The sequence below is a fragment of the Fukomys damarensis genome, unplaced genomic scaffold (assembly GCF_012274545.1).
Source record: "Fukomys damarensis isolate Sample0158 unplaced genomic scaffold, DMR_v1.0_HiC HiC_scaffold_5, whole genome shotgun sequence".
NCBI classification, from domain to species: domain Eukaryota; kingdom Metazoa; phylum Chordata; class Mammalia; order Rodentia; family Bathyergidae; genus Fukomys; species Fukomys damarensis.
Genome location: NW_022900917.1, coordinates 62,237,314 through 62,254,317, shown reverse-complemented (window position 1 = coordinate 62,254,317; position 17,004 = coordinate 62,237,314). Strand labels below are relative to the sequence as shown.

At 41.2% G+C, this 17,004-nt stretch overlaps 2 protein-coding genes across 8 annotated transcripts in view; both read left to right on the top strand.

The window, feature by feature from the left end:
• The window catches only part of Slc6a13 (solute carrier family 6 member 13), a 60,468-nt gene that overhangs the window by 12,342 nt on the left and 31,122 nt on the right, over positions 1-17,004 (top strand). For 2 of the 6 annotated variants that reach the window (XM_010630331.3, XM_010630330.3), the window contains exons 1-2: positions 11,802-11,895; positions 14,314-14,520. In XM_010630331.3, coding sequence (XP_010628633.1) covers positions 14,319-14,520 — 202 coding nt within the window. In that variant the 5' untranslated portion in view covers positions 11,802-11,895; positions 14,314-14,318. Of the gene's footprint in view, positions 1-11,798; positions 11,896-14,313; positions 14,521-14,561; positions 14,673-17,004 lie in introns of those variants that run through there. The other 4 variants (XM_010630333.3, XM_033760744.1, XM_010630332.1 and 1 more) reach the window with 4 other exon arrangements.
• Kdm5a (lysine demethylase 5A) overlaps positions 1-17,004 on the top strand; it is a 123,694-nt gene that overhangs the window by 101,706 nt on the left and 4,984 nt on the right. The window contains exon 29 of one of the 2 annotated variants that reach the window (XM_010630329.2): positions 14,314-14,381. The exons of the other annotated variant lie outside the window; for it this stretch is intronic. The gene's annotated coding sequence lies outside the window, so the exon portion shown is untranslated. Of the gene's footprint in view, positions 1-14,313; positions 14,382-17,004 lie in introns of those variants that run through there. 2 annotated transcript variants of the gene reach the window in all.

Below are 17,004 nucleotides of genomic sequence, written 5' to 3'. Positions count from 1 at the left end.
CAGTACACATGGTTAAGAATCTTTGAGCCGGGTGTCACTGCGCACACCTGTAATCCCAGCACTCAGGAGGCTGAGGCAGGAGGATCACTGTGAGTTTGAGACCAGCCTGGGCTACATAGTGAGTTCCAAGTCAGTCTCAACTACATAGTGAGACCCTGTCTCAAAAAAACAAAACAAAAAAAACTTTGCAAATGTGTTTCCTCTTGATACATTATATTTTTCTCCTGCTGCCCTATGCTTTTGGAGCTGTTAGCAGTAACTGCTGTACTTCTCATTTCCAATTTCCATTCACAAATACAGAAATGAAATTAATCTATTTTTCCCATGGATCTTGAGAGTTTCTGTTGTTTCTAAGGATAAATCAGTGACGATTATTAAAACTTTTCTTGATGTGCGATGTGAACCTGTAGGAGGCAAAGAAGAAACAAAATGTAGAATTCAAAGTTTTAAAGTATCTCACCCCAGTTTTGTCAACTAGTAAACAATAATATCCTTGCAAGAAAGTAAGATTGCTCCCAGCAAACACAAAATCCTGAGTTCAATCCCTGGTACCAAAAAAAAAAAGAAAGATAATGAGATTGCTGGTCACACATACCCACTTGCAAGACTCATTTACACTTCTCAAGGGCTTGGAAATGCCAAGCATACACCTCACAGTATGTACTAAGTAGCTACATTTATTGAAGATCACAAGATGTAGCAGGAACTGGGAGATTGAAAGGAAAAAGGGACTCAGCAAAAGGAGAAAGGGGTTCAAGTACGAATGGAAGAGAAAAGGCTCTCTGTAGCTCAGGCTTCTGATATTTATAGGGTCAGACACCACTGATCCAAGGTGCCTCTCAGTGTGTCTCTGATGTCAGCAGTCTATGTGATCTCCTAAGCACTGAGATTATAGAGATACAAAATAGGCTAGAAGGAGAAGGAAATGATGTGCTGAGTTCTCCAAAGTTCCCATCCTCCAAGGTAATTATTTCTTGGCTGTTTTCCCAAAGTCGTATTTGCATCCTTTCTGGCTTGTAGAGAGGGGGAAAGGGACGTGATGTACATGCAGAATCTAGAGGTGTGAGGTGATAGATGTGCTAATCTGTTTCACTGAAGTAAACATTTTACTCTCTGTATATCCTATAACATCACGTTGTCCAATAACATCAAGTATACAATAGCATTTATTTTAAAAACTGAAGAATAGAGATCCAATAACCAAAGTCAAGATGAAGGGAAGGAATAATAGATTAAAAAATAGTGTTAAGAATATTTTGATGGATAAAAATGTGGGGATATAGAGAAGCTGGATGTGAATTCTGGTAGTAGAGCTTTTCTAACAGATACTAAAGTATAAAATACTCCCTCTTTTCTCCCTTTTTAAGTAATTTCTTTCCAACAACACTGCTTTGTTGGCTGCAGAAAGCAGTTGGGTCCAGTACCAGAGCATCTGCAGGCTCTGGCCCAAAGAACACCTTGTGAAAGAGGCAGCAGGAGGATTGAACAGAGCCATCGTCACAGGCCCAGTACAGAAGGAATCGATCTGAAGACCAGAGTGGAACGGTGTGCCACATAAGGAAACCAGACTCAGTGGCCTGTCCCAAGGGCCAAGGGAAACCCACAGCCTGACATGGGAGAAGGACTCATGTTCACATGGCTCAGGACAGAACCCATACTCGTATTAAGTACCAGCAAAGATTCCCAAAGCAGAAAGCTAGAGGATTCCTTTTGTGTTAGTGTTTGAAACATACTTTCAGACTGAAATATTACGAAAGATACTAGAGGTTCTGGGCATGGTGGTACACTCCTATAATCTCAGCACTCTAAAGGCTGAGGCAGGAAGATCGCTGTGAGTTCAAGGCCAGCCTGAATACATAGTGATAGCCAATCTCAAAACAAAACAAGATAGTGTGGTTATATTAACCTGGGAGGCTGAGTTCAAAGGTTTATCTAAGTTTTGTAGGACCTGAAGTTTAGACAATTGTGGAGGCCCTCCTTATGAAAACTAGTACAAAATTAAGAATTCAAAACTAGGAAAAGGGGGTTAGAAAGTACTCATGCACGTCAGAGGTCCTGAAACTTAAGCTTTGTTAACTTTAAGGTAAAGTGATTTCTTTTGGGTAAAGAAGAAAGGATCCACTAAATTCTGATTATATTAATTACTTAGTATCTTTGAAACCTTGACAATTTACTTTTCCTCTCTGAAGCTCAAGTTTCTTACCTATGAAATAGGGATAGACTGCCAATCTGTCTGGGTTGTTACTAAAGACCAAGTAAGAGAATGTGTGGGAAGGTGCCTACCACAGTGCCATACTGCCAATATTGTTGACATTGTGTGGTGCTGAATCTTGGTTGTTACTGGTGAAAGGTGAATATTATCTTGGTTATTGTTTGGAGCTCTAATGTGGAGACTGAGGAAAATATCTTTTAACCTATTTAAATATTTTCAATTATCCGCTGAGCTCAGTGCTCCTAGACTTATCTATATTCACAAGGTAGCATTGTACTGTTTGCAAGAAGCTCAGGATTTAGCAATGCCAGGTCTAGACTATAATTATTAGCTATCAGAATTGAGAAAACCATAACTATTAGAATAACATGTTTCTGGGAGAAAGAATTGTGGGCAGAACAAGTGGAAGGCGGATGTTCAGACTGGCTATCTTCTCAGTGGGCACTTGAAATCAGCTGTGAGACCCCAGAATAGAAGAGATACCTGGAGTTGACTCAATCTTACCCTCTCATTTTATGTATGGGAAACTAAGTTAGAAAAGGGAAATGGATCACCCAAGGTCTTGTGGTGGGTTAAGGTCATATCCAGGGCCAAAATTTGGGGGTTTTGCCCCCCAGGTTATCCTTTTGTTTTTATCACACTGAAATGTACTCTCTTCCTCTTCAAAATTTATGCCATTTAGTTTTACTTTTTTTCCCTCTCCTTTGACCACCTTGAAGAACTCTGTGGAAGGGTCCCCTGTTCTAGCAGTCAGACTATTTGGCCTTCTTCAGGCTCCTGTCTCTTGGTTTGCTTGTGTGCAGGCAGTGATCTCGCAAACGCTGAATTTCTTGACCGGTGGAAGCTCTGAATTCAGTTGACAAAGCAGAGCTCTGTTGAAGCTGGTGCACCGTTTTCCATTCAACAAGAATACAGCATGAAAGGACATGAAGTTGTGCACACCACAGCTTGACAAGGGATATTGGGAAGCTGGAGAACATCCAGAGAAGAGCGGCACAAACAATGGGTGGGGTGAGAAGTAGGTACTCAGAGGAAAGGTGAAAGGATTTGATGGTGTTTGTCCTGGAGAAGAAATGGTGGAAGTGGCTTTGCGAACAAAAGTAGCTGTCTAACATCTTCCTGAGGATAGAATGAGAAATTAACTAACAACAGCAAAAGAATTTAAGCTACAAAGGTTCTCAGACTTAGCTGCCCATCAGAACCAAGGAGCTTTTAAAAAAATGTCATTGTCTAGGTTGCCATTCAGAATTAGCAGCCAAACATCAGTAATGTTTCCCAGGTGATTTGCTAGGTAGCCAGAATTGAGTTAAGGATGAAGATAAAAACTCTTTAGTTGCGGAGGATTGTGTGATTTGGGAAGAGGTCATTGTGTTAACTTTCTGTTATTGTAATAAAATTCTGGAGATAGTTTTGAAAATGGAAAGATTTATTTTGCCTGACAGTTTTGGAGGTTTTAGTATAAGATCACTAGCTTTGGGCCTTTGGTGAGGCTCTGCATAATTGCAGAGTGTGTGGTGAAACAAACTGCTCACCTCATGGCAGCCAGGCAACAGGGAAAAAGAGGAGGGGCAGGGTCCCAATATCACCTTCAAGGGCACACCCCCAGTGACCTAACTTCCTCCTATTAGACCTTACCTCTTCAATGCCCCACAACCTCCTAATAGCATCATGAATTGGGGATCATTACTTTAATACATAGGCTGTAGGAAGACATTCAAGATCCAAGCTATAGTGGTCACTGAGTAGAATATATGATCTTCCTACTTGGAAATGCTTTAAGTATATGATAGACTCAGCTTCATGTACTGTTTGGGATAGGACCTCTTGTAGAAACAGGTTGTGATTTGGTAGCTTTCTTCAGGTGCAGTAGGTACCTGAAGGTACAGTTTTACATCAGGAAACCTTTGGAGTTTTAAAAGTATATAGCTTGGGGCCAGGGATGTAGCTCAGTGGTGCAGTGTCTGCCTGGTAAGTGCAAGGCCCTGAGTTCGATTCCCAGTACCAAAACAATAAACTAAAATAATATATATGTATCTTTCTTGAGCCCTCCCCAGAAATATTGATCTAAATATCTTAGGTGAGGCCCATACCATAAATTTATGTAAAATTATATTAATATATTAATCAGCTTTCCCATTGCTGGGCACACCTGACTCAAAGGAGAAAAGATTTAAGATAGCTCAGAGTTTGGGGGGAGTTAGACTATGGTCACCTAGTTCTAAAGCAGGAATATCATGGTGGAAGGGTGGAAGGGTGTGGCAGAACATGCTTAATTCATGCTGGTCCGGGTGCAGAGAAAGGGAACAGTGCCAGAGAAGGTACCATACATAAGGAACCAAGCCCATGCCTTCCATGACCCACTCAGGATGTGATCCACTAATACTAGGCATTTCTAATCTAAGGAGTTGACATATTGGGTTTAACAGTCATGTAAATATATTTTTGTTTTTGTTTTTGATACCAGGGATCAAACTCGGGACCTTGTGCTTTCGAGGCAGGCAGCGGTACCACTGAGCTAAATCCCTGGCCCTGGTCATGTAAATATAAATAGATATATAGTTCTATATAAATTTATATAACTTTATGTGCAATTCTGCCAGCGTTGGTGTTGGGGAAGGATTACATCCAATTTCCTAAGTAGGCTGCTCCTCTCATTAACACCCACTCTATGAAAGGCATTACAGTTTGACAGCATTAGCTTGTCTTGAAGAACATTGTGAGTGTATACTTGGGAAGAAATGCACATTCCCCATTAATTCCCTCTTTTCCAAGTATGCACACTTACGTGGTGCCCAGGGGTATAGGCCTAATACCAGTCAAGCCACAAACGTGTTAGTGCCTACTCTCTTGAGAATAGAGAAATTGAGAAGTTTTTCTCTCCTTAAGAAGTTCACAAACTTCTGCACTGAATCTAAGTAGAGAACAGCACAGACTGTTGAGTTCAAAGATGCAGATTCCCACAGGAGTTTGAAAGGGAGGCCAGCAAGGGCTGAGATACTTGGTGATAAGTTCATGAAAAGTGTGGAGTTCAAGCTGGGTCTTGAGAAACAATTGGATTGGAAAAGAGAGTAAATGAAGAAGGGCAAACCAGGGTGAGACTGAAATAAATAGGACATCTTCTGGGAACCTTGAGAAAAAGAGTTTGACTAGAGAGGAAGAACATGTGGGGGAGTAGGGAAAGTACTAGAGGGGTAGATGAGACAGGTTGATTATGCGTGCCCATCAGCAATGATCCTAAGATTCTCAATAGAGCAGGCAGTCTGCAGGGACGGGAGAGTGTGAAGGAAAGGTCAACAACAGTCCAGTGGGATGGACTCGGGATCTTTTTTGGTGGATACAAGGTCACTGAAACAAGGCTTCCTTCACACTCCTAATTAGTATTTAGTATTTTGTGACTTCCGAATCTGAAAACTCTGAAAATGTTAATCTTATGGAAGAATGCGGAGTAAAACTGCCTGGTGATGTCAAAGCTGAGGGCATGGGAATAAGGTATAACAAGAGGGAGGAATGTTGGGATTAGGCTTAGTTTAAAGTGTACAGAATATAGAGATGAGGAGGTGAAAACCTGTGGCCAGAGCCTTCAGAGAAAAAGTGTAGGTTCCCTCTTCCTAGAGTCTCTACCTTCACATCCCAGCTTCCTACTCTGATGGGTATGGCTGCCCTGTTGAGAAAAGAAGCCTTGACATCTGTGAGTTGGCCACACACAGCTGGGCCTGGTATTCTGTTGGACATAAACAGTTTCTCACATTACATCTTAAAAGGTCACTCTGATCAAGTCTGAACAGAGACAAAACCATAAAACGTGTCCAACCCCACCACCGAATCCTATTATGCTATCATGAGCTCCTTCTTCTCCAGTCACATCTTTTAACTTCATTTCATTCTTCCTGCTTCTAGATGAAATCCATTTGGAAATGTGATCACAAAACTACCCCTACTTCCTAACAACGTGCAGAGCCCTCCTCAGAGTCCCCTGACACCAGCTCATCTTGTCCCCAATCCTGACCCACACCCTTGTGCTGGGACATCTGACAGTCCCTTCCTGTGCATTCTCCTTTGTGGCAGTGAGCAAGAACCCACCCACCTGGCTTACCTTTATGCCTCGTGGCCTTTGCCTGGTGGACAGCGACACAACACTGTTTAAGTAGACCCTTTATGTTTTTCTCTTGTTTGGGGAAACCAAGACAGATGGCAGTGAAATAGTCACGCTCCCTTCTTGGTTGCCTCTCCTCAGGACTGCAGAGTGTTCCACTGTAAAAGCTGAGACTTGGGCCACACTTTGTGGTCCACATCAGTCAGCTGACCTACCAGTGCATTAGTATGTTGTATTTTCTTGATCATCATGAACAAACTCTTGCAGTAATTTTTTAAATGTCTAGGATAAAAAGGCTGTCGGGTGATTAAAGTCGCTCTTTTTGAATTTTGCTGCTCTGCTCTAAACCTGCACCAATGGCTCCATAGGTCAGGACACTGGAAGTTGTGCTGAGAATTTCCCCACATTCAGAATCCCTGGCTCACCAACCGTTAATCAGCCAAGAGTTGCCGGCTGAGACTAGTTACATAAATGTTGCAAACACTCTCTCCCCACTCTGAAAACCAGAGGTGGAATCGGGGACAGGGATGAGAAAAAACCTGGATACAATTGGAAAATAGCTTTAGTTACTTTTCTGGCATTAAAGAGAAAAGGTATGACATTCCTCCTATAAGAGGAGAGGAAAGCAGAAGAGGGAGGTGGTAGAATTCATTGGTATACGAAAGAGAGTCTTCTAATTAGATTTTTAATCTATACTTCAAGGCGGATGAAAAGTTCAGTGAAAGAAACATTTTTCTTGTCATTTTCTCTACTTCTTTCCCCAAGTAAACACAGCGCTAGAGTCTTAGCCTTTTCTTGTCACCCTGCTGTCCACCAGTTAAAGTATAGCATGGTAGTTATAAATAATGGACTTTAGAATCCTATATACCTGAGTTCAAATCCTGGCTTTAACCATTTACTAGTTGTATGACCATAAGCAAGTCATTTAATTCTCTCCATTCCTCTCTCAAGTCATCTCCATGACTAACATGGTCATAATATAGTAATCCTTATTCGTACGTAGGCTTGTGATGAGGATAAAAAGTTGGCTTCTGCAGAGCTTGTAGCACAATGCCTGGCTTGTCAAAAGTGCTTCATAAACATTAATAAAAGTGGTGGCTTGTGGTAGTAATAGACTTTATCATAAGGTTTTTTTTTCTTGAAGACTTTGGGCTTACAGAATTTAGGCTAATTGTCCTATTGGAATCAAACATAACACAGAAAAGTCATTAAAGTTTTAGTGCTACAGCCATACAGCCCTGAACACACCCGATCTCATCTGTAGTGTTCAGTAATATCTCTGGCTTCTGCGTGTAGTGTTTTAGGTTTTCACAGGAGGCTTAGGTATTTGAACTGCAATAGTCAGGGAGTGAAACATAATCTTTAAAACAACCAAAAAACCTTAAACCTAATTTTAGACCCAGTTTCCCTTAATATTAACATCTGATATAGTCATAGTGCAATGGTCAGGACTTGGAAATTAACATTGATAGAGTGCTAATAAAGACCTTATTCATTCAAATTTTACTAGTTTTTTACATTGTTGTCCATTTTTATTCCAGGATCCTACTTATAGTCCTATCCAGGCTCCCATGTTACATTTAGCTGTTATTTTCCTTTTGCTCCTGCAACCTTAAACAGTTTGTCAATCTTCCTTTGTCTTTCATGACCTGGACACTGCAGAGTAATAATTAATTATTTGTTCAGTATGCCTCATTTTTGTGATCAAAGTACATTTCTGGCAAGAAAACCAAGAGATGTTGTGTCTTTGTACATCATATCACACTTCATGATAGTTACATGTCTTATTATTGGAAATACATTATTACTGGGGATGTTCACCTTGGTCTTTTGGTTAAGGTGGCTCCTCCATTATGAAGTTACTGCCTTGCCTTTTGTAAATAATATCTGAGGGGGGGCACTTTGAAACTATGTGACTTCTGTTCCTTTTCAAATTTTCAGCCATTATTTTCAATGATTCTCAGTGGATCTAGTCTTGTGGGTGAAATGCTGAAACCCCAACAGGCAGTTGTTAAGGATGATCACCAACTCCTATCTACCAGTGGTTCTTGAGCTGTTGCTGCCTCCTTTTCTTCCTCCTCTTCATTTTATCTTGGCCAACCTGAGCGGGGCAAAAATTATTATAGTACTAATGTCTAGTAGTGATTTTATATTTATTTTCTTTTACATTTATTAATTGGAATAATACTACAAGGAAAATTGTCTTTTCTCCCCAATTATTTAATTTGTTATTTATACTAATGAGAACTCATGAATGAATTTTATTTTTTGGGTCATAATATAACACTATTTTTATTCAAATTGCTTCAGTTCTAGCAAGCCATAATTTGTTGTTTAACTCTGCTTGCTCCTGTCTTTTCCCTCTGTGATATTTAAAAAGAGGTTTTTAAAAATTCCCTTGGGTTCTTCACACTTGTGGTTAAACAGAAATGTACTTTTTAAAAAAATAAATACTGGGGATCGAACTCAGGACTTTGTGCTTGCCAGGCAGGCACGGTGCCACAGAGCTTAATCCCCAGCCCCAAGAAGTGTACTTCTTAATTTTTTTTTTAATTTTTTGAGACAGGGTCTCACTGTGTAGTTGAGACTGACCTGGAACTCACTATGTAGCCCAGGCTGGTCTCAAACTCACAGTGATCCTCTTGCCTCAGCCTCCCGAATACTGAGATTACAGGCGTGCACCACCACATCTGGTCCTGTACTTCTTTTTTTTTTTTGTACCAGGGATTGAACTTGGGACCTTGTGCTTGCAAGGCAGGCCGCGGGCCCTGTACTCCTTAATTGAAAGGTATCCAGCAAAAGAGCCAACAAGCTCCTCCCCACCATTCTAGTACTAAAATTGTTGCTCAGAAATGTTCTTTTTGAAAAACATCATACTTCTTTTAAAATGTATTTGTTCTTGTTTTACTCTTAGTGGAGACAAAAATTGTTTGAAAGAACATAGCATGACATTAAGTATGCCTCAGACCAATTTAATACAATCTAAGATCTCATGGGGCTGTTTTTTCCATGGCTCACTTTGTTTTGTACATTTGTGCTTTGGGAGGCACAGCCTTCAGTTATCCTCAGTGACAACCTCTGTTGAGTCTTAACATGTATAGTCCTTTGAGTAAGAAATCTTTTTTAAAAAAATTTTTAATTGAGTTTATTGGTACACTTTAGGTATACAGTACAGTTACATTCATCACTGGGATCTTGTACCTTTACACGACAGGTCTTGGTTCTCATTGAGTAAGAACTCTTGACTGTTATGTGTTTCCAGGCTACTTGACTTTGGGTACAGGAGACCAAAGAATGATGGGAATGTGAATAGATGCAAGGCTAGTTCTGCCTGATTTGTGCTGCACCTGAGACAGGCTGTTGCAAAGGACTGTCACCCACACCTACCAACTGTCCTCAAACTTATTTTTAAAACCTTCACCAGCATAAAGTAAAATGTCTGTCAAATCCATTCCCCTTTTATAAAGGACAAAAAATGAGGTTAACAAAAATATGGAAAGGAATAAAATAATAATTAAAATTTTAATGTGGTAACAGTTATGTAAAAACAAAGAGCTGGACCTAGTGATGCATGCCTGTAATACCAGCCCCATAGGAGGCTGAGGCAGGAGGATTGCAAGTTTGAAGCCAGCTTGGACAACTTAGTAATTTAATAAGATCCTTTCTCAAAATAAAAGAAGCCAAAAGGACTGGGGAAAAGGATATCTCAGCTGCTGAGGAGGTTGAGGTCAGATCCCAAATTTGAGGCCAGACTGGAAAACTTAGTGGACTCTGTCTCAAAATTTTAAAAAGGCTAAGGATGTTGCTCAGTGGTAGGATGCTTGCATATCATACACGGGCAACTTGGTTTAATCCTCAGTACTGGAAAAAAGAAAGATCAACATTCCTTCATGTAAGAGCAGTACCTGATGACTTACTCAGGATAACTCTGATGATACCATGATCCCTGGGAGTCTTTCCCGCAGTCCTAGCTGTTTGCATGTGTAGATACAGTGAAGGCTGCGTAACATCGCCAAAGGCTACGTGGTATCCTGACCTCTTAAATTTATGAATTTGAGTCCTAAATAAGCTCTATTTATCTTCATTTATAAAGGCCAAAGTCTCCATTGGTTAGGACCATTAGTAAGGACCACCTGATAAATAGAAATGGAACATACAGCATTGCTTCAAAGGGGGCTTTTTTTCATGAGTTTGCAGTTTCTCAAAGGGCCCTTTGGTCTTTTCCTTTACACAGTTAAACCAGATAGATGGAATGTTAGAAAGAGGAGAAGGGGCAGCTGAAATGTAAGAATAATCTCCATGAAAGTATTATCACGACAGACTTCCCTGCCTGCTCCATGTCCTAGAGGTGGATGAGAAACCAAAGAAAGACGAACTACATTAGAATCAGTCCCACCCACTTCAAGAAGAATTCCCTACTCACAGTGAATAATTCCTAAGGATAAATAGTAACTATTGTCTGAGGGCGTGTTTGTATTAGATTTTTTTTTTAAGTATGTTCACTTTCTCTGGAAATTTTATACAACTTTATAAGGCACACTCTTCCTCATTTTATAGATGAGAAAAGAAAGAGTCAAGAGAAATTGAATACCTTGCTTTAGACCCCAGGCTAGAAAGTAACAGAGGCAGGACTCAAACCTGCCCTTGGCTGGTGTCGAACATAAGCAGTCCCTATCTCGCGTGCTGTGCCTCAGCAGATGGCTGGGCATCTGCCTCAGGTCCTCTAACTCTGTGCGGTGACACCTGTGCTCTCCTTGGGCCGTTCCTGCCTGAACCTCCTGGATTAGCTCTGTCTGCCTCACTTGTCACCAACTCTGTCCCTTATAACAGGGTCAGGGCTTTGCTTTGCTTTAAACCTTTGTACTTCCTTTTTCTATATTTATTTTAAAGACTTCTTTTAAATTCTGGCACATTATTTAAAGATTCAAACAATACTGAAGTTTAAACAAGTAAAAGTAAAAAATCTCTTTTAGTGCCATCTCCTGATCCCAATCCTACTCTGTGAGTGCAATTATTAGTCTTTTAGTGAATATTTTATATTTTTCAGACTTTTTCTGTGTTAAGTAAATTGTGTGTGTGTAGGAAGAACTGTCATTCCTGAGTTTGGTTGTCTGTCATTTTTTCTAAATCATTGTCCATTGCCGATTGTAAACTGAAAAAAGGTAAATTAGATGTACTTTTAAGTTAATCTGCATAATATTGCGTGTAGCAGTTTGTTCTTATTGAATTTATAGAAGCTTTTGAGTTGGGGAAAAGGGAGAAAGGCAGGATCCCTCTTTGAGAGATCCTGAGGTCACGCAGGGTACAGGGAAGAGCATGCTGTCCAGTAAGCTTACAACTGGCCTGAATTGCCAGGGAGTGTACATAGTTCCCTGCTGTAAAATCACTTGTGTGAATTGTCTGGTGGCCCAGGGGAAGGGACAGTACTGAAGGGGAGGCCGGAGGGTGGAATGTGGGCGGGGCCAAGTTTAGGATTACAAGTGCCACAGAGGCGTTCTCTAACCACACTTTAAATAGCCAGTACCTTCTTCTGCCCCCTAGATAATTCTTCTCCCCCCACGACTGGACCTCTGGCAGCAACTTCACTAAGGTTCGAAATGTTTTCTTCTCTCTCTTTTTTTTTTTTCTTTTTTTGTTTCTGGGTCTCAGATTGCTGGTTGGTAGATCCACAGGACTTAAAAACCAAATTTTTATTTTCTCCTAGCAAATGTTTCTGACACTTAAGTTTTGCATATGCAAAGACTGTACGCTATTTTCTTGACTTTTGGAATCTTGGGTGCCTCATGACTTAGGGGATAATGTACATTGGGAAAAGAAAACCCCATACTGAAAGGAAAGACTTTGGGTTTAATTTCAAGAAAACAAAGCCTTCTCTGAGAAATTAGGTAATGATCAATTCTGACAGGATTGAATGAAAATAAAAATTTGTATAAAATATATATCACTTAGAAGAATATATATATTCCTTTTAGCCAAGTATATCGTACCATTCCCACTTTTACAGAAACAAACTAAGACTGAGTTATTCATTAACTTCTCTGACGTTAGGCAGTGGTATGAGAAATAAACTAAGGTTTGAACCCAGGCTTGTCTGACTGTACAGCTAGTATCCTTTGAACTGCAACATGCTACTCCTAAGAGGCAGCTATAATGAGGCTGAAGAAAAGGACTACTGTTTCTCTTAAGGTCTTTCCATCATTCAAAGACATCCATCAGATAGGGGAGACACAGCGTAAGACTTTACTTAGTCAACCTCCTCAAAGGGACTGAGGAAACCTCTGGGGATCAGTTGCTGTGGTTCCTTCTTCTTGGCCCATAAGCAATCTTTGGAACCCACCCCCTTAATTTATCAAATGAGCAAAGGTGCCTTCTGTTCCCTGACTTTCTCTTTGACTAGTGGCATCTTTCAGGGGGCGTAACTGGGGAGGCAGAGCCAAATTGTCTGTGGCCCAAAGGGCTCTTACTGAGAGAAAGTTCTTTTAACATTACCTTTTTTTTTTTTTTTTTTGAGGCTTAGGAAAAAGTTGCCCTGCCTACTTCTCTAAAAAAGAAATGGGGAGGTAAGGGGCAGATAAATTGCAGCAGCTAATATAATTGAAGGGTTATAACTGAAAGAGCAGAATTCACAGAGTAGATTCAAGTCTGGGCTGTACACTTTACCAGTTATATGGCAACAGTCACATTATTCAGCCTCTCTGAGCTATGTCTTATTTAAACAATAGAGGTAATAATGCATCTCAGGATTGTTTTCAGAATTAAATGAAGGGACTGTATGTAAAATGCATCATCTATAGTAATTGCCTTCTAAATGTGATCCACACCTGGTTTTATCCTTTATCTCAACAGCAGTCTAGAATAGACTTTTGGCATTTCTGGCAGTGAAAAATTTAGATAGTTCTTTACCTATTGTTTCATTGTAGTGGTCTTCTGAGGAGGGGGCAAGGAGAGAGAAGGGTCTGTAGTTCATCTTTCTCTTTTGATTTCAAGAAGAAACAGAGGAATAAATACCTAGATAGCTCATATGATCTTGTTCAAAGTCACTGGTTCCACTCAACCTCTCAACCTCCCGCATTCCTTTGGAAGTATATTTTTTTAAAACTGGCTTTATTTTCACATTACAAAAATAAAACATGTCCTTTGATGAAAATATAAAAAACAGATTAAAAATTATCCCTGTAATCAGACTACTAGGAGGGAAATATTTTGGTAGAAAGCCTAATCTTTTAATATATGTAAATACTTCATAAAATATTTGTCAAGCATATCATACTCTATATATACTGTTTCCACTTCATATGTTGTGAACACAGTTTGTTTCAGTATACTTTCTACAGTTTTTTGGGTTTTGGGTTTTTTTTGGAGGGGTATCAGGGATTGAATTTAGGACCTTGTGCTTGCAAGGCAGGCAGTGGCACCACTGAGCTAAATCTCCAGCCCTTTTTACAGTTTTTAAATGATCATATAGTTCATTACCATAATTTGTTAACATTTATGCATTTTATAAGTTTTTGCTGTTGTAAACAGTGCACATCCTGAATGTCAAATCTTTACCTACAGTCACAATTACTTTTTTCTTCTGCAAAAGAAATAAGTGGCTTTGAGAATATGAGCAGTCTTGTTCTTTCAATTGTCCCCAGCACACAGGTACAGAAACCAAAGCACTGGCCAATATAGTCAAGCTGGCTGTAGTGTGGCAGAGAGAAATCAGACAACCAGGGCTACATGAATACTTCGGGGTCCCCAAGTCCCAGCCGGAGAAAACCTTGGTTGGGAAGCAAAATCTGTTCCTTCAGTGGCAATGCTTTGTTCCTGCAAAGGGAGAAGAATGATAGTCTCAGTAGCTGCCACTTGGCTCTACAATGATGGATGCTAAAGAGGACATCGTTCTTCAGACAAAGAGGATTCGCCCTTTCCCAGTGCACTTATTCCCTTGGAAATCTGCTAGTGAAGGGAGGAGACTTTCTTCTGGGATTACCAACAGTAACAGAGCATCCCACTTGTTTTCCAGGTGGGATGGATAGCAGGGTCTCAGGCACAACCAGTAATGGAGAAACAAAACCAGTGTATCCAGTCATGGAAAAGGCAAAGGAAGATGGCACTCTGGAGCGGGGGCACTGGAAGAACAAGACGGAGTTTGTGCTGTCAGTAGCCGGGGAGATCGTTGGCTTAGGCAACGTCTGGAGGTTTCCCTATCTCTGCTACAAGAATGGGGGAGGTGAGAGCCACTGCACCATCCCGTTCATCCTGGAAGAGGATGCTTCCATCTCTCGCACTTGCTGCTCCTCTGGGGAGTCCATAGATGCTGGAGTTGGAAGCACCCTGAAGGCCTTTAAGGACACTACAGGAGACTGAGCTCTGCAAAGCTATGTGAGTGTCCTAAGGGTCTGTCTAGTATAGTGTAGCCTCATGGACATGGAAGTTCAGGCTTCAAACCAGGTGCATCTGGGTTTGAATTCTGGCTCTGCTGCTTTCTGTGTAATCTGGGGAGCTACTTAAGCTCTCAGAAGCTACTTCTTCATGGCTACTCCTGTAAATCAAGACAGTAATATCTGTCTTTGAAGATCTAGAGGTTTGTAAAGTCTAGAGATAATGCTGCTTAGTAAACAGTAGCTACACTAATGATAATACCGATACCAAACTGTTTTGTGGTCTTGAGATTCCTAAGTCTTGGTCTTCCCTCTCCTCAAATGGTAACATGACATTCTCAAAGTCATCCAAGGCTTAGCCTCCATCAGTCTCATAACCACTGATGCTAGTGGCTCTCCCTTTAAAAATTCCCCACTACAATTGGGATTTTTTTTTTTTTTTTTTTTTTTTGGTACCGGGATGGAACTCGGGACCTTGTGTTTGCAAGGGAGGTAGCAGAACCACTGAACTAAATCCCTGGCCAAATGGGAAATTTGTATGTGAAGGTAAGAGTGTTAACTCTAGCTCTTTACTATGTCATTACTGGCTTCCCATTCTCTTTCATTCTACCCTCCTTGGGTAATTCTCTTTCCCGTAGCAGTGGTGGTAATTCTGCTATCACTCACCCATTGCCAGGGAATCCCAAATCTCTAAGGGAGGTCCCAGAAGAATTTCCCAAGTACTGAAGATCTTTGGTTGACCAAAAGGTAAGGAAGATCTCCTATTGATAAGTAAAGCTTACAAGTTAGGTACTCTCATTTGTAATTAGCTTGTAGCCTGGGCTGCAGGAATATAGAATGCAGACGTAGGCCATCAGGGAAGATGTCGAGAAGAGTGATCATTTCATAGGCTACAAAGACTGGAGGGTACTCTAATACAACACCTACCTTTTTGCAGGGGAGGAGGAGTCTTCAAACATATCAATCTCAAATGTGGTTCTGGAGAAAGAAAGCACACATGCCAGAGTGGAGGTGGGAGGACTAGGAGGTGGGAGAACACAGGAGATGCTCTGGGCCATAGAGTCTCATTCCCAGGTTTGTGACAAATGGGGATTGACCCTAGGGTTGGAAGTTAATTTGGGTTTTTCCAAAGGGATAGGAATGAACTAATGTGTCCTTTCTCCCCATGAAGTTTTGGCCGGTGGCCTGAAATCACAGGACTTTACTCAGTCTGCAGAGGCAAGGATGGAGGTCTTCTCACTTCATTTCTAGTCTTGGACACTCCTCAGGCTTGCTAAGGAATTTGAGCCTGAGCACTTTCCCCTGAGAGACTTAGGAGGAAGGATGAGGCTGCTCCAGGGCATAAACAGGAGTCAGGGACTAAGCTGGGCATTGGAGCTCTGCTTCTGGAACCCAGTAACCAGTTTAGCTCCTCACATGGAGAAAGATTAGGAGGTGAGCAGCTTTCCCCAAGCCTCTCTGGAATTGGGTAAGCATTGGCCTGGAAATTAGCAAGAATGGCATGAAGAGGCAGAAGACAGTGATTTCTAGGTTTAATTCAAAACCACCAGGCTAAAGAAGGGGCAGTAAAAGGGAGCAGTGACAGGAGCTGCTAGAGATGTGGGGTTCACCTACTTCATTTGTCTGGCAACCCTTGGGTCTGTGCCCTGCCCCAGGGCTCCATGGTGAGCTTACGCAGGTTGGAACCCTGGTGACTCTGTCTTGTAGGGCAATGCAAGTGCAGGAAGAAAAGAGTACTTTGATTTCTCACATGGATATAGGGAAATGGAGTCAATAGCATGGCTGCTAAGGCTTTGTTCCCCCTAAATAGAGCCTGTCTTCCAGTATACCCTTTGCAACTGATAGCTGAGATATTTTGAGAGGTATTGAGATCAAATCTTTTTTTGAGGGGGGCATTACTGGAGGTTAAACCCATGGTTTTCACACTAGGCTACATTCCCAGCCCTTTCTTGCCTAGGAAGTTGAACTTGGAATCCTCTTGCCTTAGTCTCCCAAAGTACTGGGATTGTGGATTGTACCACAATACCTGGCCAGTCAGGTTCTTTATTTGACCTGTATGCCACTACCCAGTTTCTTCCTCTGATCTAGCACGAGGCCTTAGCATGCCTCCTCTCTGTTTGCTGATGGATGACAGCAGCTGAAGGGGAGTGTTCTGTAGGACTTTGGAGCTAGAGGCGGATACCCAGCTTTGCTATGAAGGGCATGAGTCATCCAGGGTCATTGGGTGAATTCATGAAAAGGCTCCTTTCCTGAGGACTGATCAAGGATGTATGTGGTCATTAGCAGAACACAGGTCTCCCTGCAGTTCTGCCTTTTTTTTTTTTTTTTTTTTT